The sequence below is a fragment of the Lycorma delicatula genome, chromosome 2 (genome assembly GCF_047948215.1).
Source record: "Lycorma delicatula isolate Av1 chromosome 2, ASM4794821v1, whole genome shotgun sequence".
Taxonomy (NCBI): Eukaryota; Metazoa; Arthropoda; class Insecta; order Hemiptera; family Fulgoridae; genus Lycorma; species Lycorma delicatula.
The window spans coordinates 233,499,809-233,526,929 of record NC_134456.1 but is presented as its reverse complement, the minus strand read 5'-3'; the positions used below and the strand labels follow the sequence as shown (position 1 = coordinate 233,526,929).

The window sequence follows — 27,121 nt, the reverse complement described above, 5'->3', positions numbered from 1 at the left end:
AACCAAAATATTTGTATACATACATATTTTATGGAAAAAATACTGTACTGTTACCTATTTTTCTTGGGTAAATTTATAAGCCAAAGAATTAATAAATAAATTGAAATTTTCATTGTTAGCAGGAAATTCAAATGGTGTGTAGTTATAATGATAATTCCACTTAAAATTGGCTAAACAACTCAGGTTAGGATGTCCAGAGTTATTATCTTCCATTGAGTTTATTTAGTTATAGTTCCAGTTGTTGAACTCCAGTGTTCAAATAAAACTGCTTAGTGTATGAAGTACATCATACATAATAAAACACATACTGGTGTGTTGCATCTTACAAACATTCACGACTTCAAGCATTAGAAATATTTTGTATTAAGTAGATTACATCAACATGATTCACTTTCCTTCTTTGACAGAGTACCAATGTGATGTACTTTTTAGTCTACAGATTTACAAATATTCTTTGAATCTTTGTCACACTTATGAACTCATTGTTTTTTTTTTGTGAGGTTGTTTTCTGTAACCTTAAGTTCAGAGATGGATTTAATTTTCCTTTTAAAGAGTGATATCTCTAAAAACTGTCCCATTTATTTTAATAATTAATTCTTAATTACTTGTCCTCATTGATATGAGGATAAATTCTGAGACCTTACTGGGGTCCACCGTAAAATTTATGTATAATATTTCTTTAAGGACACAAGATAATTCATTTATTTATTATATTTGAGTATTCATAAATGACTCTGGGACATTAATGGAAGAAATATCAGAAAACGGTTATCCAATAATTATATACTTCTTTTTTTAGGGGTTTTATTTTTTCCCTTTTGCACGAATCTTTATACTTTTGTATTAGAATATTCTATATTATTAGAGAAAACTACTTTGTATAAATAACATATGTTCTATACATAGAAATGCTTTGTATTGTAACTATTTTCTTTGTATTTATTTCATAAACTTTTTTTACAGCCGAGACAAGAATCATGTGCAAGGGCTTTTTAAAAGATTTCCAAATATGGATGAGGAATTCGTAAGAGAAAAGTATTCTGAATTAAATATTGACAACTTAAAAGAAAAGAAAAAAGCTCTTGGCCACAAAATGAATTGAGTTGAATTCTTTAAAATTAATTATTAATGATTTGTTAGTATTGTATTTTAAGTTAAATTAAATTTGATGAATCCTTTGTTACAATTATCTTGTTTCACTGTTGCATCAATTTTATCTGTTATCTGTTATCTGCAAGTATTGATTTCCTTTTCTTAATCTGCTATTGCATTATCAATGGAAATTTCTCTTGAAAAAAAGAAAATGGATTTAAAAATAATTAATCTGAAGGATTAACTTAACAGATTAATTAAAACTTAAAGATTGATGTTAATTAACACATCTTAGTAGTCACCAAAACATACATAATTTGATAAACTAAATGAATCCACAAACACAACTGCACAACTTGTTTCGTATGTAAGCTAAACAATCTTGCAATGTCTTCCTTGCCTGTAATGCATTGTTCAGAAACCAGAACATAAGCTTAAATATCTGTGGGAAATGGAGATATCTTTATATGGTGGGATGTAATAAAATGGCACACTCAAACAAAACATGGTAGAAGAAACTATTACATTTTTAACATTTTCAAGTAATCATAGGATATTTGGACCATCTTCTTAGGTTATGCAAAAAAATTACACAGAGTATGATATAAACAAACTTTATGGAAACCGTATGAATATGTTTGTAGCTGTTAACATATTAAACTTTCCTACTTTCCCGGAGTGATTTTTGATAATGTTTTAAAGCACGTACAGCGATATTTTCTTCATGTTCACAAATATATTTCTGTCGATTAGCACAATCTGATCCATTATACTGATATAGTTTGCTTTTTATATTAAATGATAATTTTAAACATCTACCATTACCATGAACAACATCTTCTGGTTTTGATGGATTTGGATTTTTAGGAAGTACTGGGCGAGCACTATTAAATCAAATCCAAAGAAGTCCTGGGTTTAATCCTCCTGTCCAATAGTCATTTTCTAAAAACAAACACAGTATAAATTAATATATTTTTTTATTAGCTGCATATTTGAATTAAAATTATGATTAACCTGTACGTTCATCCTCGTTTCATAAATGCTACCGTAATGAAACCAAGAATATTTTTATTAAATAATCTCCAATATTATAAAAACTAATCATTTTATTCGATTTCAAAATATCTTATCAATTTCTTCAGTATTTTTCAAGAAAAATATTTTCAGTATTTTTCAGTATTTTTTTAGAAAAAAATTAAGTTAAAATTTGAATTACATTAATATTTTCCTTTTTTGGCCAATATTTTGGACATAAACAGGAGAAATATATCAAGAGTTTTATTGCCGTTTGCTCTTTAGGAAGAGTAAACAACAATAAAATAAACTAAAACAGCTGCTGGAATCCTAATTCCAGCAGCAAAATGTAAACAAACAATGATTGGTTCTCCATCTATTTTTGACTCTAAAATTTGCGACAAATATATATACATAGATACTTTTATGATTAACTGGTTAACTGAAATTCATAAATCATATAAACATGAAGTCATTATCAAATATTTGTTCAATTCCAGTTCGCTCTTTCCTGACAGGGTGAAGATAAGATTTACTTTTTAGACAAATAAGCAAATTTCTGAGAAACATGAATATATTTCTGATGTGACTTAGGAAAAAAAAATTATTCAATTTAATTATCTGAATACTTATAATATCTATCTATATTCAAAATGTTTTGGATGTAAACAAACATTTCACAAGGACATACTATCAACAACAATACTGTTTGCTATGTGTAAATGTGATCAAATACTCGTAATACTCAACAACAGCTCACAGTCAATTAGTAACAGCCTAGTGTAATCTAATGCATAAAATTGTTTTTAATCTTAATTTTCAAATTCAGTCATGCATGTTTGTAACATTTATTTAATTTTTAATTTATATGTGCCATAGAAATCATTTTTTGTTTGTGAACTTTTATTTGTGTATATTTATAAGTTTATAAGTGTTCTTATTATAAATAACAGAAAAAAATTTAAACATATTATCCTAAAAAATAAAATGTTTGTAAAACTTTCATGGACAAAAATCCTGAATCAGTATAGATGATATTGTAACTAAAGTACCAGCATTAAATGCGGCCCTTATTCAGTGTGTTCATACCATTATTAAGCTAAACAAAGGAAGTCATAGTGTTTAAGTCTCTGAATAATAAACCCAAAAAGAAAATATTACGTGGATGAATTTATGAAGATTGTGATGAAAAGAAAAGTTCACAAATTCTTTTTTAGAAATTAAATACCAACACTTTAGAAAATATTGCGAGTTGTAAATCCTGATGACCAATTACCTAATTTGAAGCAAGTAACTTTATTTAAATTATTAAAGAAGCTTAATCTAAATTTAAAAAAAGAGACTATAAAAGTGTATAGTTAGATAGAAAAGATACTTTCATCTGGAGAAGAAATTATTAAGTTACACTATTTAAACTTATAATTAAACTATTTTATGATGATGAACAGTTTATTATCTAGACAACAAAAACATTGTCACCACTGGTCATACAAAATCTATGATATAGATTGATAAATCTATTAACTCTAAAAAAGAAGGTATTCTAAAAGTATTGAAAGTCAATATAGGGCTTATCATTCATATTGGACACAAAAAAAATTTGAAGAAATGCCATGTGTGTATTTGAATCAAAGTCAAACAATGATTACAATGTAGAAATGAATGGCAAAAATTTTAAAGCAACATTTACTTCAATTTTAGAAAATTTAAAACAATAATTATGGACATCCATGTGGGATGGGGGTCAAAGATGACCTTCATCTTTGAAACCTCAGTTTTTGACATATTCCAGTCTGCCTCAGCTAGGATGCCATCGATGCAATTGCCACAAGTGACATTCCCATCAGTGTACTACTATTTAATAAACTCAAAACAAAACATGTCTTAAGTAAACCAAGTCTTAACCAAAGTCTCAAAACCAAGTCTTAAGTAAGACTGAAAGGACCTAACTGAACAAAGGAACTGAACTACCTACTCGCAGAAAGTAAAAGTGAGTTCAACACACAGCATGAAACATAAAAGAAATACACAGAACAATAACAGCACAGTAACATTGAAACAAAAACAATGGACAAAAACATAATTAATAAAACAAAACATCAACAAAAACAGAATACAAGAGAAATCCAAGCAGAGCTCTAGATCCCCTCAGCAATCCTAAGTACACATAAAACTCTCCACTATTCCCCATTTGGCCTGGCTCCTCCAGTTTACACAGAGATCCATCACATTTATTAGGCTACACCCAAATATTCCAAACCAAAATCTGCACGATTCAAGAAATGAGATTCAGAGACGAAAATAAATTTAATTATGAAAATTTTTAAAGGAAGCCAGCTGAAACAGTTAAAAATACAAATGGTTTGAAATATTTGGAAACAGCTTTTTTAATTGATAAACAGTATGAAAATAATATTATAAATATTGAGTTCCCAAATAATAGACTTTCTATAATCAATTTCTATATAATTGACTTTCTATATAATCAATTGTGATGCTCCAATAAACCGAAGACAACTTTAGAAATAATAGAAAAGTAGAACAATACTGGAAAACTTTAGAAAAAGAAATAAACTAACAAAAAACATATCTTATTGAGTTCTTTAATGCACAGATTGGAAAACAAGAAGAAAATATAGAGACTAAAGAAAAATATTCAGCCCATAAGAAAACAAATCCAAATGGTAAAAGATTAATTGCAGTCTGTAAACTTTTGACTTAAAATTAATGTCAACAAGATTAAGAAAATCCCCAAAAAATATAAAACATGGAATTGTCCAAACCAAATCCTTGGAGAATTTCAAGTAGATCATGTTGCAATCTCTAAAGATAATCTAACAGAAAAATTATAAACATAAAATTTAAAAAATCTGGATTTGATTCACACCTTTATTTACCCCAATTTAAATTAAAATTTCTCCCCAAAATCAAAATTAAAATAACCAAACAATATTAAATGATTTAACGTCCAAAAGCTAACCTTAAAGAAGAAACCATTGAAAAAAGTTAAAAACAAAATTGCATGGATTAAAGATAAAGCTAGGAATAAAAAATAAAAAAGAGACTTCTAAAATCAGGAGAAATAAAAAAAGAAATACGAAAAACAACAATGTAAAATTTTAGAAGAAAATTTTGCTAAAAATAATACAAGACATTTTTACCAAGTTTTTAAATCAAAATTATCACCCAACTTTTACTACTTTAGGAATGAAATAGGGTACCTAATAATAAGGAATAATCAAGAAAATCTAATACAATTAGCTAAATATTTTGAAAACTTGCTGAACTGCCCTTACCCTAAAGAAACCTTTAACTTCCAGAAAAACAGTTGAAACTCCCAAATTTCCCGACCTCAAAATGCAGAGGTACTAATAAAACATGTGGAGAAGACAGTATAATTGCAGAAATGCTGAAATATGCCAGCAAAAAACTGGAAAAATCTTTAAAGAAATCTGGGAAACAGAAAGAATTCCAGAAGACAGAAAAACACTTTAATACATCCCCTCCACAAAAAAGAAAATAAACATCAGCAACTACACAGGAATTTTACTGTTGTCAATCCCATACAAAGTTTTGATCAAAATATTGTTAAGTAATATACAACCGACAGTAGAAAAAAATTCTTAGAATATCAAGGTGGATTTATACCTTGAAGAAGTTGTGCAGAGCAATCTTTAATCTAAAACAAATTTTATTGTACTAAAAAACTAAAAATCCAAAATTTGTTAGTTACAATTTTTATAAATATTAAAAAAACGCTGCAGCTATAATCAAGGAACGCAAAGATACCGTTAGACTGACAACACAGAATCTAGTATAATGCGTTAAAAAGTGCATTGAACACAACAGTGGCATTTTTGAGTTATTAAACTACATGAAATACTACTTGTAAGCAGCATTTTATCATTATCATAAAAAAACAGTAAGTATTCTTTCTTCCTCCAGTTATTTTCTACTGTACATACGAAAAAGTTTTTTCAATCTGTTAAAAATTAATCTGTTTTGTTAATAAGAGTCGACATGTTTAAAATTTTATTTGTTTTTTGTTGACATTATTTACATCAATCTTCTTATAATTAAATTCTCTAAAATTTATGTTTAAAAAATGTATGATTTATTGCCAATTTAACAACATTATTGTACATCAAACGTAAAAAAATGTGTTTTTTGACCCTATTTTTGGCGTATTACATGGGATATCTTAGAAACTAAGAGAGATACATTTCTGGGACCTATTTTTTTTTTCGATTTCCCAGCTCAGAAACAATTGAGTTTGCCCCTTAATTGACCTTCCCAGAATTTCAGAAAGCCTTAATTTACCTGGAGGAACTGAAACTCAGGCGAAAGCTTTCACTCTGTATAACTCGCTAATGAAGCGTTTTCGGACCTATGTTTATATGAACTTTTTTCTTATTTTTAGCCTCTAGAATGAGTTGTCAAAGTATTGCCCTATCCTCCTGAATCACTCTGTATAGTAAATTCAACTCTTTATTCTGATTTTCAGTATACTAAAATTAAGAACAGTTCATTTTATATATAGCTAAAATGTAGCAAATTTGTTGTGTTGTATGCTGAAAATTCTTTTTGCTATAATGAAAAATCCCAAAATTCGACTTGTCAATTTTTCCCTGGCAGCAGAAAATTATTTTGCAAAATTGTATATCATCATGTAATAGTGGAAAGGCTTTGATGTACTTATATAACTTTGAATTTAACCTACCAAATATTACTCCATAGTGGTTCAGTTTACTTCATTTTTGACTAAATATTACTGCTATCTTTTGAAATATTTAGAACTACTATTAAGTATATATTATCAAAAATATTTACTGATTTTTACCAAATTCTTTCATGAGCTATATATTTGATTATTAAATGTGTTTTTTCTTGTATATAAATACTGTGAAATCTCTCACAGACCACCTCTGTGAAAGACCAGTATTTCTTGGAATAGTAAATGTAAATAAATTATAGTACTGACAATGTTATTACTGATCTCTAAAATGACCACTCCCTAACCCAACTAAGACAATTAAATATTCATTGAAGGTGAACAGTAATTCATTAGTTCTTTTTGATATAAAACATAACCGTCACAAATTTAATAGCAACTTAGGAGAAAATTTTAATTCTAGTGCAAAAACTTCTCAATTATTTAAAAAAACAAATTTAATTTTAAAAGATAAGACAAGAAAATGTAGATTTAAATCATGTACAAAAAACACTGCTTATCATTCATTTTATAGTCGCATACCACCTAAGACGTTTCCCATAGTATACTTTATGGAGTACACGTCTAACATAAGCAAACAAAAACTTTGTTATGTCTGCCACCAGCTAGTTGCTGGCAAAATAATTATAAAAATGATTCAGATGACAGCAGACTTCAGTTCTGATTTTCTCAATGAAAATTAGCGGAAAGATATGACTGATAAAACACAAATCAAAAAATTTTAAAAGAAAAAGTAAGTTTAAAAGAATAATGGTTAATATTCCTTACAAAAATACAAAAAATAAAACTTTTCAACCATGCAAGAAGTGAATGATTTAATTTGAAGGTGCCTGTGCTTGAAAATTACCTATCAACATAAACCTCTACTTCAAATAAAGAAATTTACTGGAACCAGTGGTTAGTTGGGAAAATTCTGCTACCTAAACAATATTTTTTTTTTTATTTTTTAAATTTATGTGGTGAAAGTGAATCCATCAGTAAAAACATAGTGGCAGAGTGGTTGCAATAGTTGCCAACTACAATCTCAAGAACATTTACAACACTGATGAAACAGACTTTTTTATCGAGCTCTATCAAGTCATTGATGTTCAAAGGTAGTAATGCATACAGTACTAAAAAGATAAAGTAACAGTAATGTTACTGTTATAAGAGAAAAAGAAAACTCCATTAATAATAAACAATTCACTGCAGCCAAGATGTTTCAAAAAAGTAGAATGGTACACAAGTATTGCTTGTATGACAAGCTCGATTTCTCCGATTGCATTGAAAAATAAGACAGAAAAATGGTACAATTTTGGACAGTGCCCATGTCACTCAGAATTGTTTTTAAGTAAAGTTTATTGTTTTTACCTGCTACCACTACAAGTAAATCACAATCATTAGATCTTGGAATAATTCAGTTCTTTAAACTTCATTATTGTCATCAAATAATGGCTACTCTTGTACCAGTTATTGACTCGGTTCAAAATGTAAATACTTGGTTCAAAAAATTTCTTTGATGAATGTAGTGGAATATATAAAGGAAGCATGAATTAGTATGGATGAAATCACAGTAAAAATGTGTTTTAAGAAAGGTGGTATTGTTTTTGGGTTACCTGAGAAGAAAATATGAATGAAGAAACTGAAAATGAAGTAGTAGAAATAGGTCAGCAAATTGGCTTTGAGACTGATGTTTACTTTAATGAAGATGAAAATGATTGGGAGAAAGAAATTCTGGATAAGCTTGCTGATGCTTATCAAAATATGCAGAAGAGAATATAATGGAAGATGAAGATGCTGTAAATTGTCAACAAATTAAAACAATTAGGTCATAATCTTGGTAATAATAAAATTTTTAAGTCGTTAGAAAAGTGATTAAACAAAAGAAAGTTAAGTAGGAGGCAGACTTCGCTGAATGAGTACTACTTCCATAGTAAGCATTTTTAGAGGTTAGCAAACAAAATTTGTATTGAATACCATATTTGGTATTTAGTATTTTTCAATGCGCACTTCATTTGTTTAAAATTCAAAATTAATTACCCCTTCGTTTACAGTATTTACTTTAATATTTGACATTTATTTCCATTTTATAAAATTTATTAATGTGTTTTGAGTACCTGTTTCATCTTCTCATTAATGTTTTCTCTTTTTCATTATTGTTACTAAACTAAATTATCCATGTTATTACAGTAATACGTTTATTGTTTGACTAAATTTGTGTAATCTTAATGAAAGAAATTTCTTCTGTACTTCCAAATTACTTTAAAAAAAAAAAAAAAACATTAATTTCCATAAACTTTTAATGAGAATTATTACAGAGTGGAACACCTTTTAGAGATTATTATGTTCGCACTGAGTCATCTCTAAAGCCACCACCTCTACAAAAGACTAAAATCATCTGGAAATTGAGCTAGTTGTCTTAAGGAAATTTCACTGTAATAACATTTTTTTGTCGTACTTGTGCTTTGAAAGTTAGTACAAAGGGCACTAGGAAAGCTTTGAGATATAACAATGGATCATCACAGGCAGTTAAAAGTTAGCATATGTTGAGACAGGTCCCAACCTGCACTGTATCCACCCTAGTCACTGTCTCAGTGTCACTTGCTTTTTAGCTGTGATAGTGAAAAGAGGTATTGATGTCATCATGAATGAAATCTGAATACAGGGCAATTTTGCATGTGAGTTAAGTTGTTTTGAGGAAATGATTCCTGCGCTAGAGGATTGTCCTCATCATATAACAATATTTAGGTAATACAAAGTGTTTGAAAGAGAAAATTTTGGCCTTAAGTATGCTCCAATGTACTTAAAATGTCCAATGAGACGGTTGACTGTCTTTTTCTGTGACTGAGGGAAACATTGCTATGGTACAAAAAATGCTTTGGCAGACAGGTGTGTCACCTACCATCAAATAGAGGTGTCCTTAAGCATTAATTCACCAGCAGTTCATGCTATTCTGTGTACCTTCAAGTTGGAAAGCTTTGTATCCTTTTGGTGCTGCATAACTTGATGGACGATCAGTTAGCATATCATGTTCATGGTGCCATGAAATGCTGAAAAATTTTGAAATTGGGAAATTCCCTATGTGGACAGTATTGTTACAGGTAATGAAACTGTACAATTATGACATCCCAAACAAGACTCAGATCAAATTGTGAGTGTTAGAAGAAGAGGAGACCCTGTGGCTGTTTGAAAATCCAGGTCAGTGAAGATGATAATGATGGCCATATATTTTAGTGTGAGAAGAGTTTTAAAGTGAGTTGTACAAGGTATACTGAGAAATGCTGCCTAAAATTTTCAAAGCTCTCAAGAAGCTGCGCCCAAAGAGAAGGATAGATACATGGTTTATTCACCACGATAACACTCCAGTGCATTGCTCCAAAGTTTGCCCTGAGTATTTGACTAGCACTAGATTAAAACTGTTAAAACACCCTTCCCTACAGCCCTAAGGTAACTCCATGTGAGTTCGCACTGTTCATCATGGTGAAGAACAAACTGAAAGGGGGGGGGGGGCATTTTACAAGCAATCAGGATTTCTTTGAAGATTGTTTTTGAAGGATGGAGAAGTGTATAATGTGTGGTGGAAATAATTTAAAAAAATTATAAAAAATAAAATCATATTGCACGACTTTCCTAATGCCCTTTGTATTTTAGAATAAGATTAACACTTTTTAATTTTTTTTACAACTTACAACTACAAGCTGAACTGAGAGTAAGGAGTTATGTGCATGAATACACATACCGATGCATCTGGCCATTTTGCCATGTGTATAATAATTTTAAAATATCTTCTAAATTAAAATTAAGTTTATAATATAGATTTTAAAAAATTCCTCCTAAAAACGCTTAATATGTAGGGATAACTTAATTTTTATAAACTCTGCAGTTAATGGATTAAGACAAATAAATCATGAGTAATGGAGAATTTACATATTCCACAGAAAATAAAATAAGCAGATCTATTTTATAGACAAATTACTTAGAGGCATGCATTGGTTCTTGCTGAAGTATTTTTTATTTACAAGATTTTGCACTTACCTCTTAATGAAGGAACAGATGACAAATATGTAACTATCTCACTGTATTCTTCTGGTGTTTCAACTTCTAATAAATTTGAACCTAAACTTTTACACATGGATGATCCTGATTTCCAGTTATATTGCCTGTCACTAAAATGATAACAACTTCTTTCTACTCTAGTGAAATTCATTGGACAAGGATCTAAAATTGAAAGAATAAATTTGAAAAATGATAATGAATTAATTTACCATATAAGCTTAAAGATTATACATGAAGTTAAGATATCAGATTTTTAACATGAAGCGTGAGTAGTTCTGTAGCTGGTAGAGCATTTTTTTCTCTCTGTGCTGATCTCTAAAATTAACTAACCCTAGATACCTTGCATATTACCCAGTTCTTTTACAATTGTAATTTTCTACATTCTTCGGTAACATAACTTTTCAATATCTACATTCTTTCATCCCTCTTTCTTCTTTGTCTCATAAATAGAGCATACTAATTATATACGTATATTATCCTGCCCTAATAAAGGACACTTGTATATGTATCTGTCTGTCTGTGTGTGTGTGTGTGTGTGTGTGTGTGTGTGTGTGTGTGTGTGTGTGTGTGTGTGTCTAGCTCCCTAGCTTAGCACTTGAGTGTGCCGATTACTAGCGGAAAATCCCAATTCATTAGTATATGTCTTGTGGTGGTCAGGTGTAGTATACTTGTTATATTATTTTATATTTATTATTTGTACTTGTAATAGATATTTATTTCTCTAATCAATGTATATGCGAAATATACAAGTATATTAATAATATATTTTTTTATTTATGTGATTGTTTTTCGTCAAAATAATGAACTATAACCAAAAAAATAGTCACCGGAATTACTGATCATTAGTGGAAAATCCCAAATTGTTAGTACATGTCTCGTCGAAGTCAGGTGTATACTTTTTAAATAATAAAAAAGACCGGTCAAGTATTGTCAAAGTCCTGCATGGTTTTGATTGATAATAAATCGATTAACAAAGTGGGTTACTTGGTCAATTCCTTTTTTTCTATAGAGATCCTATTTTAATACAAGATATATTGTTTCTATCTTACAGTGAATTCTACAGGATGAATTAGTAAGATACAAAACTATTACCAAATACCATATAAAAATAAATTGTGATACATTTTGTTTATCACATCTCTTTTGTTGATATCTAATATAGTTTACAAAAAACATTAGTTCAACATAAATATGTTTAGGCATAGAGTTGAATGTAGAAAATAATCTGTTACTGAAATATAAAAGAAACTTCATATATTAGGAAAATGATCAAACGAAAATTTAAGCTTGACAGAATGTGTTTTATTTCATTTTTTACATCGAGTTGAAGATAGAATTGCCCATTGAGTTCCACATAGATAAAGTCATACTTGCTCCTAAATAATCTTTTTTTTAAAAAAGAATGATCACTAATCTATATATGTAAAAAAGGAATTGATTTCTTTTAAATGCAAGATTAAGAACCCCATAGGTATACAAAAATATCTGATCAGGCAAGAAGTTTCTATTTATTGCAAAGATGATTTTTATTTTTTTCTTTTATACTCTCAATTATCCGGTTATCCAGACATTATCTTATTCTAAAATTCAGTTACATCTACGTGATGGTATGACCACTTTTAAAAATTCAAACGGTTATTTTTTACCATGTTGAGTGCTAACATTTGCATAAAAAAGATGTACACTGAATTGTTCAGTTATCTGGTTATTTGGTTATCTGTTGTTTTTCTGAGATTTACTTATATCTCCAGAATGGAGATATATATCTCCATTATGGTATGGAGATGGATATATATATATATCTCCAGAATGGTATGATCAATTTTAAAAATTCAAACAGCGTATTTGATAGCAGTACAAGGGCTAACGTTAAAGTTATGAAATTGAAATAAGATATCAAAATGAATAAATTAAAGTACTGGAAATTTTGCACGATTACGATAAATAAATCAGTTTTTAAAAAAAACTGAATCGTCTTTTACCCCCCAGAGCAGAGCGAAGCGATGCCTGGCTGTGAAGCCGGGTTGAGCAGCTAGTATATATACATATGTATATATATACTAATTAAATTAGTCAACATAAAATTTAGAACTGAAAAGAGAGTAGATGTTCTTTATAGTATTTTATATGCTGAATCTGAATATGTATTCCGAAACAACCCATCACGTAACATTTTTAAGTTACAACCACTTAAATTTATTTGTTCCATCATTCGTGAAACAAACAATTCAAAAAAGTTAGTTTAAATGCTTGCTTCTTCATATCTGATTTATATAGTGTTGCATGCAGTAGACCTATATTTGATACATAACAGTCGAATGATGTCATTTCATGTTAAGCTAGACATGTCAGTGAGTCAAGTAATGAGTAATTCAATGTGATGAAATTTTCTTCAGTATGAATTCAGCTCTTGGCATGACTTGCTGTGTTCTTTATTTCTGGTAGTGGTTTTATCATACACATATTATAAAGATTGTTTCACAAATGATGCCATAAATTTAGGGAAAGACTATTATGACAGAACAACTTATGGTATTATTTTATTGAACATCAAGATTTGTTAAGTTGTGTGTGTGAGTGTTTCATGCTGTGTTTTATTGCACTCCATGTTAAACAATTTTATGAAGTGTTTTAACTAATTAAGTATTTATAAATTAAAACTTAATTATTTTTATAATTAAGTTAGTATTTCAGTTTACTTTCATTAATTACAACATTTTGAATTTTACAATGAATAAAAATGGGCTTTTAAAAATTCTCCAAATATTTTTTCTTACGTTTGCAGAGAATTCACCACGAAAAGTTAACAAAAACCTGTATCGAATTTGCTGAAAACTGCATATAAACATTATTTTTACTGTTCCTTGGGAGACCAAGATAAATCCTGGGCTCCACATGTAGAATGTATCAAGTGCTACATTAAACTAACCCAGTGATTAAAAGGAAAAAAAGAGTATCTGCCTTTTGGTTTACCTATGATTTGGGAAGAGCCATTATGATGACTGCTATTTTTGCTTAAATGTTACTGGTTTCAATTCAAACAATAAAAGCAGTTTTGAATACCCAAATGTTCGTTCAGCTATGAAACCAGTACTTCATGGTGTTGATTTACAGATTTTGATTGCTCCAAATTCTTAGAAAGAAATTTCTGATTCCCCAGAAGACTCAACAAATGAATCCTCAACTTCAATAAATATTAATTACATTCCAGAAGAATCAAATATTGAACCTCACCACATAACACAAGCAGAACTGAACGACCTAATTCGTAACTGTACTTGTCGAAACAACATGCCAAACCCCTAGGTTCAGTTCTTAAAGAATGAAATTTATTGAACACGGATACTAAAATTTCATTATATAGAAATTGAAATGAAAATTTATTGAAATATTTTAGAACAGATAGTTTAATTTGTTCCTGCCATGATGTTAGGGGGCTAATGTCTGAACTAGACATTGAATATGTTATTCATGATTGGTGTTATTTATAAACTCATTAAAAAGAAGCTTAAAGCCAGTGTTGTTGCATAACTCAAATAGGTTTTTTTCTATATTGGTAGCACATATTGTAGGAATGGAAGAAATATATAAAAGTATGTCAAAAATTTTAAAAGCTATTAAGTTTAATGAACACTCATGGCAAATCATTGCTGACCTAAAAGTGATAAGGTCTCCAAAGCTTCTCAGTTTCCAGAGTGGCTTTACAAAATATATGTGTTTGTGGGATAGTCAGGCTACGTAGTTATAAATGATAACACTTATATCTGAAACAAAAAAAAGAAGTAGTTTTAAAAGTATTTTAATATTGTTACACAAAAATTTATGATTATATAAATTAATGTATTATCCAATAAATATAAATAATCTTATAATAAGTAAAAACTGTCAAAAAATAAGTTAATGCTAACAAAAATTGTACGTTACCACTGGGTAAATTTTACTGAACGTTATAATATAATCAGCTCAGAAGTCTTGAAAGTAGCTTCATTTTAAAATAAGTAGGGAACTTAAATGATAACACATGCATCTGAAACACAAATAAACTTATTTTTTAAAATCTCAAACAATAATCAATGATAATATGACTTAACTACATGGATGTTTTGCGATAAAATCTATTAATAATAAAACAAGATGTATAAACCAATAAAAAATATAGCAATACTGAGAAAACTGTACATTACCGTTACGGAATTAATACCAAACCTCATAATGTAGTCCTTGTGACACCCCGTACTGAAAAATTAAACAAAAATTTGTATACATAATGCATGAACCTGAAAACAAAAAAAAAATTCAAAACTTCAGAAAAAATTATCATGATGATATTAATGAAACAATAGTTCTATTATCTAACAAGGATTATAAAAGTTTTATTACCTGTCAGCAAATACGGCGATGTTAGTGAATACTAACCGCTATCTTTTTCTTGAATTTTGGTATCAGCAGCAGAAACAGGCTGTAATTTTGTAAGGTTGATTGCATATTTTTCTCAAAGGAATTTTTTTTTTAATACGCTGACTTGCCTAGGCCCTACAAGTATACACACATAGAACATGTACAAATCATTCATAAAAACCAAACAACTCTACATCTCATTCTAACAGAAGCTAACCGAACAACAAATCCAAGGCAGTAGAATGGATTCTTAGTTATTAGTAATTAGAGATCTAAGATTAGTTCAAAATAGCACACTTCATATTACAAAAACATCTGAATTAAACAAAATCCCTCTAAAAATTATATACCGCAAGAAGTACATTGTATAAACAGTAAATGGAATTTTCAAAAAACATGCATGAAAAATTTCTTTTTTTTCACATTTGCTTTCAAGATATCATCATCCTTTTTTACATGCATTTTTCTACAGCTAACTCTACAATATAATAATAAAAAAAAAAAAACAAAAATTAGATTTTCTAATAAATTTTACCAAAGTGCATTGGGTGAGATGCAAAAGCGACTTAAAACTTAAACTTAACCACATGAATTAAATACATACAAAACATTAAAAAACACACATATATTCAAAAATATATTAATAAAAAATAAACACAACCTACAGCGAGAATTACTGGGGGCGAACACAATATTTTTCTTAAAATACCACGCAAATGTTTATCTGAATATTCACATATTAACAAAATACATATAAACAAGTTTGCTGATGAAACTGTAAATAAGCTAGTTTAACATACTCGAAAAAAAAAAACAACTTACAAAATATGAATTCCTCCTTCTAAACATTAGAATTACATTAACAGAAATAAATATATAAGTTACGTTAATGCTGTTGAAATGTTCCACAATCTTCAATATGTGTAGTAAATTACCAGTAATGCATGTGTAACAAAAGAATAATGTAAAAAAAAAATTTTTGTAATTTTTATAACAGTTTAAAAAAAGTACAGATATCGGAACACCATTCACAACACAATGGTAAAATCAATTACAACTAATTATATTTATGAGTAAAAAAAAAACAAAAAAATTGTACGTTACCACTGGGTAAATTTTACTGAACATTATAAATTAATCAGCTCAGAAGTCTTGAATGTAGCTTCATTTTAAAAAAAGTAGGGAACTTAAATGATAACACATGCATCTGAAACACAAATAAACTTATTTTTTATAATCTCAAACGATAATCAATGATAATATTTATTAACTACATTGATGTTTTGCGATAAAATCTATTAATAATAAAACAAGATGTATAAACCAATAAAAAATATAGCAATACTGAGAAAACTGTACATTACCGTTACGGAATTAATACCAAACCTCATAATGTAGTCCTTGTGACACCCCGTACTGAAAAATTAAACAAAAATTTGTATACATAATGCATGAACCTGAAAACAAAAAAAAAATTCAAAACTTCAGAAAAAATTATCAGGATGATATTAATGAAACAATAGTTCTATTATCTAACAAGGATTATAAAAGTTTTATTACCTGTCAGCAAATACGGTGATGTTAGTGAATACTAACCACTATCTTTTTCTTGAATTTTGGGATCAGCAGCAGAAACAGGCTGTAATTTTGTAAGGTTGATTGTATATTTTTCTCAAAGGAATTTTTTTTTTAATACGCTGACTTGCCTAGGCCCTACAAGTATACACACATAGAACATGTACAAATCATTCATAAAAACCAAACAACTCTACATCTCATTCTAACAGAAGCTAACCGAACAACAAATCCAAGGCAGTAGAATGGATTCTTAGTTATTAGTAATTAGAGATCTAAGATTAGTTCAAAATAGCACACTTCATATTACAAAAACATCTGAATTAAACAAAATCCCTCTAAAAATTATATACCGCAAGAAGTACATTGTATAAACAGTAAATGGAATTTTCAAAAAACATGCATGAAAAATTTCTTTTTTTTCACATTTGCTTTCAAGATATCATCATCCTTTTTACATGCATTTTTCTACAGCTAACTCTACAATATAATAATCAAAAAAAAAACAAAAATTAGATTTTCTAATAAATTTTACCAAAGTGCATTGGGTGAGATGCAAAAGCGACTTAAAACTTAAACTTAACCACATGAATTAAATACATACAAAACATTAAAAAACACACATATATTCAAAAATATATTAATAAAAAATAAACACAACCTACAGCGAGAATTACTGGGGGCGAACACAATATTTTTCTTAAAATACCACGCAAATGTTTATCTGAATATTCACATATTAACAAAATACATATAAACAAGTTTGCTGATGAAACTGTAAATAAGCTAGTTTAACATACTCGAAAAAAAAAAACAACTTACAAAATATGAATTCCTCCTTCTAAACATTAGAATTACATTAACAGAAATAAATATATAAGTTACGTTAATGCTGTTCAAATGTTCCACAATCTTCAATATGTGTAGTAAATTACCAGTAATGCATGTGTAACAAAAGAATAATGTAAAAAAAAAATTTTTGTAATTTTTATAACAGTTTAAAAAAAGTACAGATATCGGAACACCATTCACAACACAATGGTAAAATCAATTACAACTAATTATATTTATGAGTAAAAAAAAAACAAAAAAATTGTACGTTACCACTGGGTAAATTTTACTGAACATTATAAATTAATCAGCTCAGAAGTCTTGAATGTAGCTTCATTTTAAAAAAAGTAGGGAACTTAAATGATAACACATGCATCTGAAACACAAATAAACTTATTTTTTATAATCTCAAACGATAATCAATGATAATATTTATTAACTACATTGATGTTTTGCGATAAAATCTATTAATAATAAAACAAGATGTATAAACCAATAAAAAATATAGCAATACTGAGAAAACTGTACATTACCGTTACGGAATTAATACCAAACCTCATAATGTAGTCCTTGTGACACCCCGTACTGAAAAATTAAACAAAAATTTGTATACATAATGCATGAACCTGAAAACAAAAAAAAAATTCAAAACTTCAGAAAAAATTATCAGGATGATATTAATGAAACAATAGTTCTATTATCTAACAAGGATTATAAAAGTTTTATTACCTGTCAGCAAATACGGTGATGTTAGTGAATACTAACCACTATCTTTTTCTTGAATTTTGGGATCAGCAGCAGAAACAGGCTGTAATTTTGTAAGGTTGATTGTATATTTTTCTCAAAGGAATTTTTTTTTTAATACGCTGACTTGCCTAGGCCCTACAAGTATACACACATAGAACATGTACAAATCATTCATAAAAACCAAACAACTCTACATCTCATTCTAACAGAAGCTAACCGAACAACAAATCCAAGGCAGTAGAATGGATTCTTAGTTATTAGTAATTAGAGATCTAAGATTAGTTCAAAATAGCACACTTCATATTACAAAAACATCTGAATTAAACAAAATCCCTCTAAAAATTATATACCGCAAGAAGTACATTGTATAAACAGTAAATGGAATTTTCAAAAAACATGCATGAAAAATTTCTTTTTTTTCACATTTGCTTTCAAGATATCATCATCCTTTTTACATGCATTTTTCTACAGCTAACTCTACAATATAATAATCAAAAAAAAAACAAAAATTAGATTTTCTAATAAATTTTACCAAAGTGCATTGGGTGAGATGCAAAAGCGACTTAAAACTTAAACTTAACCACATGAATTAAATACATACAAAACATTAAAAAACACACATATATTCAAAAATATATTAATAAAAAATAAACACAACCTACAGCGAGAATTACTGGGGGCGAACACAATATTTTTCTTAAAATACCACGCAAATGTTTATCTGAATATTCACATATTAACAAAATACATATAAACAAGTTTGCTGATGAAACTGTAAATAAGCTAGTTTAACATACTCGAAAAAAAAAAACAACTTACAAAATATGAATTCCTCCTTCTAAACATTAGAATTACATTAACAGAAATAAATATATAAGTTACGTTAATGCTGTTCAAATGTTCCACAATCTTCAATATGTGTAGTAAATTACCAGTAATGCATCTGTAACAAAAGAATAATGTAAAAAAAAAATTTTTGTAATTTTTATAACAGTTTAAAAAAAGTACAGATATCGGAACACCATTCACAACACAATGGTAAAATCAATTACAACTAATTATATTTATGAGTAAAAAAAAAACAAAAAAATTGTACGTTACTACTGGGTAAATTTTACTGAACATTATAAATTAATCAGCTCAGAAGTCTTGAATGTAGCTTCATTTTAAAAAAAGTAGGGAACTTAAATGATAACACATGCACATGAAACACAAATAAACTTATTTTTTATAATCTCAAACGATAATCAATGATAATATTTATTAACTACATTGATGTTTTGCGATAAAATCTATTAATAATAAAACAAGATGTATAAACCAATAAAAAATATAGCAATACTGAGAAAACTGTACATTACCGTTACGGAATTAATACCAAACCTCATAATGTAGTCCTTGTGACACCCCGTACTGAAAAATTAAACAAAAATTTGTATACATAATGCATGAACCTGAAAACAAAAAAAAAATTCAAAACTTCAGAAAAAATTATCATGATGATATTAATGAAACAATAGTTCTATTATCTAACAAGGATTATAAAAGTTTTATTACCTGTCAGCAAATACGGCGATGTTAGTGAATACTAACCGCTATCTTTTTCTTGAATTTTGGTATCAGCAGCAGAAACAGGCTGTAATTTTGTAAGGTTGATTGCATATTTTTCTCAAAGGAATTTTTTTTTTAATACGCTGACTTGCCTAGGCCCTACAAGTATACACACATAGAACATGTACAAATCATTCATAAAAACCAAACAACTCTACATCTCATTCTAACAGAAGCTAACCGAACAACAAATCCAAGGCAGTAGAATGGATTCTTAGTTATTAGTAATTAGAGATCTAAGATTAGTTCAAAATAGCACACTTCATATTACAAAAACATCTGAATTAAACAAAATCCCTCTAAAAATTATATACCGCAAGAAGTACATTGTATAAACAGTAAATGGAATTTTCAAAAAACATGCATGAAAAATTTCTTTTTTTTCACATTTGCTTTCAAGATATCATCATCCTTTTTTACATGCATTTTTCTACAGCTAACTCTACAATATAATAATCAAAAAAAAAAAACAAAAATTAGATTTTCTAATAAATTTTACCAAAGTGCATTGGGTGAGATGCAAAAGCGACTTAAAACTTAAACTTAACCACATGAATTAAATACATACAAAACATTAAAAAACACACATATATTCAAAAATATATTAATAAAAAATAAACACAACCTACAGCGAGAATTACTGGGGGCGAACACAATATTTTTCTTAAAATACCACGCAAATGTTTATCTGAATATTCACATATTAACAAAATACATATAAACAAGTTTGCTGATGAAACTGTAAATAAGCTAGTTTAACATACTCGAAAAAAAAAAACAACTTACAAAATATGAATTCCTCCTTCTAAACATTAGAATTACATTAACAGAAATAAATATATAAGTTACGTTAATGCTGTTCAAATGTTCCACAATCTTCAATATGTGTAGTAAATTACCAGTAATGCATCTGTAACAAAAGAATAATGTAAAAAAAAAATTTTTGTAATTTTTATAACAGTTTAAAAAAAGTACAGATATCGGAACACCATTCACAACACAATGGTAAAATCAATTACAACTAATTATATTTATGAGTAAAAAAAAAACAAAAAAATTGTACGTTACTACTGGGTAAATTTTACTGAACATTATAAATTAATCAGCTCAGAAGTCTTGAATGTAGCTTCATTTTAAAAAAAGTAGGGAACTTAAATGATAACACATGCACATGAAACACAAATAAACTTATTTTTTATAATCTCAAACGATAATCAATGATAATATTTATTAACTACATTGATGTTTTGCGATAAAATCTATTAATAATAAAACAAGATGTATAAACCAATAAAAAATATAGCAATACTGAGAAAACTGTACATTACCGTTACGGAATTAATACCAAACCTCATAATGTAGTCCTTGTGACACCCCGTACTGAAAAATTAAACAAAAATTTGTATACATAATGCATGAACCTGAAAACAAAAAAAAAATTCAAAACTTCAGAAAAAATTATCAGGATGATATTAATGAAACAATAGTTCTATTATCTAACAAGGATTATAAAAGTTTTATTACCTGTCAGCAAATACGGCGATGTTAGTGAATACTAACCGCTATCTTTTTCTTGAATTTTGGTATCAGCAGCAGAAACAGGCTGTAATTTTGTAAGGTTGATTGCATATTTTTCTCAAAGGAATTTTTTTTTTAATACGCTGACTTGCCTAGGCCCTACAAGTATACACACATAGAACATGTACAAATCATTCATAAAAACCAAACAACTCTACATCTCATTCTAACAGAAGCTAACCGAACAACAAATCCAAGGCAGTAGAATGGATTCTTAGTTATTAGTAATTAGAGATCTAAGATTAGTTCAAAATAGCACACTTCATATTACAAAAACATCTGAATTAAACAAAATCCCTCTAAAAATTATATACCGCAAGAAGTACATTGTATAAACAGTAAATGGAATTTTCAAAAAACATGCATGAAAAATTTCTTTTTTTCACATTTGCTTTCAAGATATCATCATCCTTTTTTACATGCATTTTTCTACAGCTAACTCTACAATATAATAATAAAAAAAAAAAAACAAAAATTAGATTTTCTAATAAATTTTACCAAAGTGCATTGGGTGAGATGCAAAAGCGACTTAAAACTTAAACTTAACCACATGAATTAAATACATACAAAACATTAAAAAACACACATATATTCAAAAATATATTAAAAAAAATAAACACAACCTACAGCGAGAATTACTGGGGGCGAACACAATATTTTTCTTAAAATACCACGCAAATGTTTATCTGAATATTCACATATTAACAAAATACATATAAACAAGTTTGCTGATGAAACTGTAAATAAGCTAGTTTAACATACTCGAAAAAAAAAAACAACTTACAAAATATGAATTCCTCCTTCTAAACATAAGAATTACATTTACAGAAATAAATATATAAGTTACGTTAATGCTGTTCAAATGTTCCACAATCTTCAATTTGTGTAGTAAATTACCAGTAATGCATCTGTAACAAAAGAATAATGTAAAAAAAAATTTTTGTAATTTTTTATAACAGTTTAAAAAAAGAACAGATATCGGAACACCATTCACAACACAATGGTATAATCAATTACTACTAATTATATTTATGAGTAAAAAAAAAAACAAAAAAATTGTACGTTACCACTGGGTAAATTTTACTGAAAGTTATAAATTAATCAGCTCAGAAGTCTTGAAAGTAGCTTCATTTTAAAATAAGTAGGGAACATAAATGATAACACATGCATCTGAAACACAAATATACATATTTTTGTTAATCTCAAACGCTAATCAATGATAATATGACTTAACTACATGGATGTTTTGCAATAAAATCTATTAATAATAAAACAAGATGTATAAACCAATAAAAAATATAGCAATACTGAGAAAACTGTACATTACCGTTATGGAATTAATACCGAACACTATTTAGTAGTCCTACTGACAACCAGCTCTTGGAAATTGGAAGAATTAAAATCTTTATTATTTCTTCAGGATTATCCCATTACTGGTCCATAGGTTTTAAAAGAAATCAGCATACGGGATGAGAGCTCGGTGTTTTATTTCACTATTTAAACTGAATGAGCAACACATTAATGGTGACATCAGAGTACAGGCAGCCATAAAATCTGAAAACTCTCCTACATGTACAAAGATTTTATGTTGTCAGATATGCTAAATTCTGAGGGAGTTGTTTGTTGGTAATTTATGCCCTGAGTAACAACAATCGATGCCAAATCTTAGTGAGAGTATTTAAAAAAATTTCTTACTTCGATTAAAATTCAAAATCTCGGAATATTAACCGATGAGGTCATTTTTCTTCACAACTATGCTGCTCCTTGATTCAGTTCATAAGACCAAGAAATTACTGAAAAAATTCAGGAGGGAGGTGTGTTCTCATCTACTCTTGACCACCCACTGTTTTGTCCTCAAGCTAGACCAGAGAGGGCGGCGTTTCGCTAATGATGATGACAGAAGTAAGCAATTCTTATATGGTTGAAGGAATTTCGACGAAATTCTGATGAGACCGAAATTGAAAAACTTGTCACAGTGTATGAAAAATGTTTGAAAAATACTCGCGATTTTGTCAAAAAATATGTTAAAATATGTATGTAGGTATTTGTGGAACAAAACAGAATTGTATATGTTTGTTTTATAGAGCGGGCGCAACTTAATTGCAGATAGATTGTCAAGAATTTATTTTGTTTATTTAAGAATGACAAGTGATCATGTAATATCAAATTAAAATTACCGCTTTAAATCAGCATAAATTCTTCCAGTTTTTCTTAATAATTGGTAAAATAAGTCTGCGATATAAATAAGTTTTAATTTCATACTGCTGTAACTAGTTTAACAATTCAACTATAGTTGAATATAAGAATATAAAACATTCAGTTTCATATCAAATAAGATTGTAGGGAAAATTTCAACTGGCTACAATGAATAATCTCTGATTATTTAAGGTAGCAGCCAATTTCATTCTGCTGCAGCCATTTTAACAATTCTACTATAAATATGATATGAAACATTCAGTTTCACATCAAATAAAATTACAAAAAAAAATTTCAATATCCTACAATGAATAATCTTACATTATCTAAGGTAGCAGTCATTTAATTGTATCATCTTTTTGAAAATTAAATCAAAATATAGAAAAAATAATGTTATAGAATTAAATAGTACAAATATAACGAAAAAACTGAAAATGTTGATACATAAAAACGTTTGATTACATTGCTGTAATAGAAAAAAGAATGAATATGTCACCATGAAAGCACGGAACATTCTAGAAAAAAATTATTTTTTATCAAACATACCGTATCAATTTAAAATATAATAAAAAATATAAAATATTAAATGAATTATCATTGTATTTTATAATTTTGAACAAATAATTTAGTGAACGTTGTCACTAAAACGCAGTAACCATTTACGTTAAAGTTTAGTTAAATAATTCAATTTAAAATACTTAAAACTATAAAATAACATTATTTCTTGCATAAATATGTTATATTCAATAAGCTTACCCTAATTTAAGCTTAAAATCCTGCTCGGTTTTACATTTCATTTCAAAGTAACAACGAATTTGAAGTTAACCGTTCCGTAACTGCGACGACGAAGAGGTACGTCAACCGATTAACGTCGAAAACAAGATCATCGGTCATTCCTTTAATTCACTTCTTTTTCTTAACTGGATTTATAACCTTTAATTTTAATCATCGAATAATTTTTATTTATTTTATTTATTTATAAATATAACTAAATATCTATTATAAATTATAAAAATAATGTAATATCTATTTTTATAAAAATAATCATCGATAAAAAAATTTGTGATCGATGCAACGATATATATGTAGCAGATTTGTTTTGATCATATGTTTCGGCAATAATAGGTTAGGTGAAATTAAAATCAGTCGTAGTGAGTAAAACAAATTGAGAGACGTTTAAAAAGTAAATGATTGTAGGAATATTTTAAGAAAGTCTTTGTTAATTTTTTTTTGGTTATTAATAATTAAATATGCCTAATTAATTTAACCAAATTATTAGTAAATTTTAAGATTGAACGGTTATTCTACGTTCACGTACCTTTTTAAGAGTTTTATATTCAGTTTTACTGTGTGTTGTTATTATAGAAATAGATAGTAGTAATAGATTGTACTAAATTTTAACAAAAAATATATATTAGAATTTCTACCTGGCTTCGCACGGACTCTGTTCATTACTTTGTAATCTTTCTTTTACAGAAACAATATTATTCTGTAGATAGTAATATTAATAAAAGATATGCGTTTTGTTTGTGGGCGAAAAACGCCTGGGCGTTATCATCGCCCGGTAGTTATTATTAAAAGGGTAAAATAACTCCAAAATAACAAACCGTACAAGGTGTAAACGTAATTTTAATCATATAATAAAAATTTACTAAAACAAGCCAAGAAGGCAAAGTAAAATCCAAAACTAATACCACAGACAAAGTTGATAAAATATTAAAGTTAAAATAATAGAATAAAGAAAGTATAAAAACTTACCTAACTCCGACGGGTTGTGCAAAAACCCCTCCCCGGATTGTAAAATTAAACACATTAATTAAACCAAAAAATCAAATCGAAAATAAAGGTTAAAATTATTAAAAAACTCTCCTTACAGAAAAACATATATGAGTATATTAAATCCTTTGCAGTACTATGCAAAAAGAGAAACATCCGTTCCAAAATCCCGCCATCATTGCACAAGATATCACGAATGCTGCAGGGTATATCAAACTGACGACGCAACGCTGCATAACATATGCAGTCCACAAGAATGTGGTGTACAGTCATGTGCAGTTGCATCGTGTGCACAGGGGTGGGTCTTCTCCTGACATTAGATATTCGTGCGTGATCCTCGTATGCCCCAACCGTAACCGGCAGAGGACCACTTCCTCACGACGAGAGTTCCTGCAAGAGGAGCCCCACGGCAACACTGAATCTTTAATCCGTCCAGCCACTTTGCTACCTTACTCGCAGTGATTGTTTTATACGATTGATAAAATCAAAGGTAATAACTCGGGTGGTGAAAGGAGGCTGAATATACGCTTCTTTCGCAGCAGAAACTGCCCTCTCGTTACCTAGAATTCCAACGTGGCTAGGGATCCAACAAAAACCTACCCCCCTGGTTCGTTTTTTCTAACTCAGCGATTTTATCATAAATGCCAACGACGACAGGATGTCCGGAATAAAGGTTTTCCAACGCCTGGAGAGCACTGTACGAGTCACTGCAAATAAGAAATTTACACGGTTTATTCTCCACGGGGGATTCGAGCACGGACATGATGGAAGGAACGAGGGAGTGCCAACATTCATATGCTGCAGCAGACGTCGTGTACGGACACCCACAGGCGCAGTACAACGTGGACGGTCCTCATACTTCCTCAAATTAGGATTCCTCAAATGAGTTTTCTGCATCCCGTTCAAGATGTACATAAATATGTGCTCAAAACAATTTCCAATGTGTTTTATATATATATATATATATATATATATATATATATAATTTCTTTTTATATTTGATACTTATTCTGACGTGATCTATATAATGTATTACATTTCGATCAAAATAAGGATTTATTTTTTGTTTACATATACAAGTCTTTATGTATTGATAAATTTTACTGAATATTCATAAAAAATAATTTTTACTCGGCTTCATACGGTTAGTTAATAAATAGAATTAGATATCTTGTTTTAATAGACGACTTTTTTTTGTAATCGTCAACATTACATTATTGACTACGTTGAAGTTGATTTATTTACAATTTTCTTTAAAACCCAGTCGGGAATCAAACCAGAGACCTTTCGGTTTAATAGCCCAGCATGCTTCCATCGAGTCTACCTTTTGTTAAAAGGTAGACTCGTTTTTATAAAATTAAAAATTTTTACTCATTTGAGAAATTAAAAAAATCGCTGCAGTAGTCACACTAGTATAAAAATAACTTTTCTACAAAAATTACTGTTAATTTTATGGGGAATATTATACATAATCTTAACAAAAATATGGCAATCCTGAAATAACTTTTCAAGAGTTAAACATAGAAAGTTTGTTTC

General features: G+C 28.5%; 1 protein-coding gene across 3 annotated transcripts; it reads right to left on the bottom strand.

Moving 5' to 3' along the window:
- Nucleotides 1-1,690: 1,690 nt before the first annotated feature.
- LOC142319752 (C-type lectin domain family 7 member A-like) lies at nucleotides 1,691-24,673 on the bottom strand. Of its 3 annotated transcripts, none has more exons than XM_075357380.1 (5): nucleotides 24,566-24,673; nucleotides 22,681-22,783; nucleotides 14,529-14,637; nucleotides 10,853-11,035; nucleotides 1,691-2,034 (listed from the first exon to the last, which is right to left on the bottom strand). In XM_075357380.1, exons 4-5 carry the CDS (start codon nucleotides 11,022-11,024, stop codon nucleotides 1,985-1,987), a joined length of 222 nt encoding a protein of 73 aa, XP_075213495.1. In that variant the 5' UTR covers nucleotides 11,025-11,035; nucleotides 14,529-14,637; nucleotides 22,681-22,783; nucleotides 24,566-24,673; the 3' UTR covers nucleotides 1,691-1,984. The 3 variants fall into 3 exon arrangements, with proteins under 3 accessions (XP_075213495.1, XP_075213494.1, XP_075213496.1); XM_075357379.1 differs by lacking the exon at nucleotides 22,681-22,783 and adding an exon at nucleotides 14,798-14,900; XM_075357381.1 differs by lacking the exons at nucleotides 22,681-22,783; nucleotides 24,566-24,673 and adding an exon at nucleotides 16,376-16,417.
- Nucleotides 24,674-27,121: the final 2,448 nt, after the last annotated feature.

Bases quoted from the DNA above. Each gene is read 5' to 3' on its own strand.
- LOC142319752 (XM_075357380.1), bottom strand. From the start codon at position 11,024: ATGAATTTCACTAGAGTAGAAAGAAGTTGTTATCATTTTAGTGACAGG. The intron at 2,035-10,852 runs GTAAGTGCAAAA...GTTTGTTTTTAG, and splicing joins ATCTGTTCCTTCATTAAGAG to AAAATGACTATTGGACAGGA.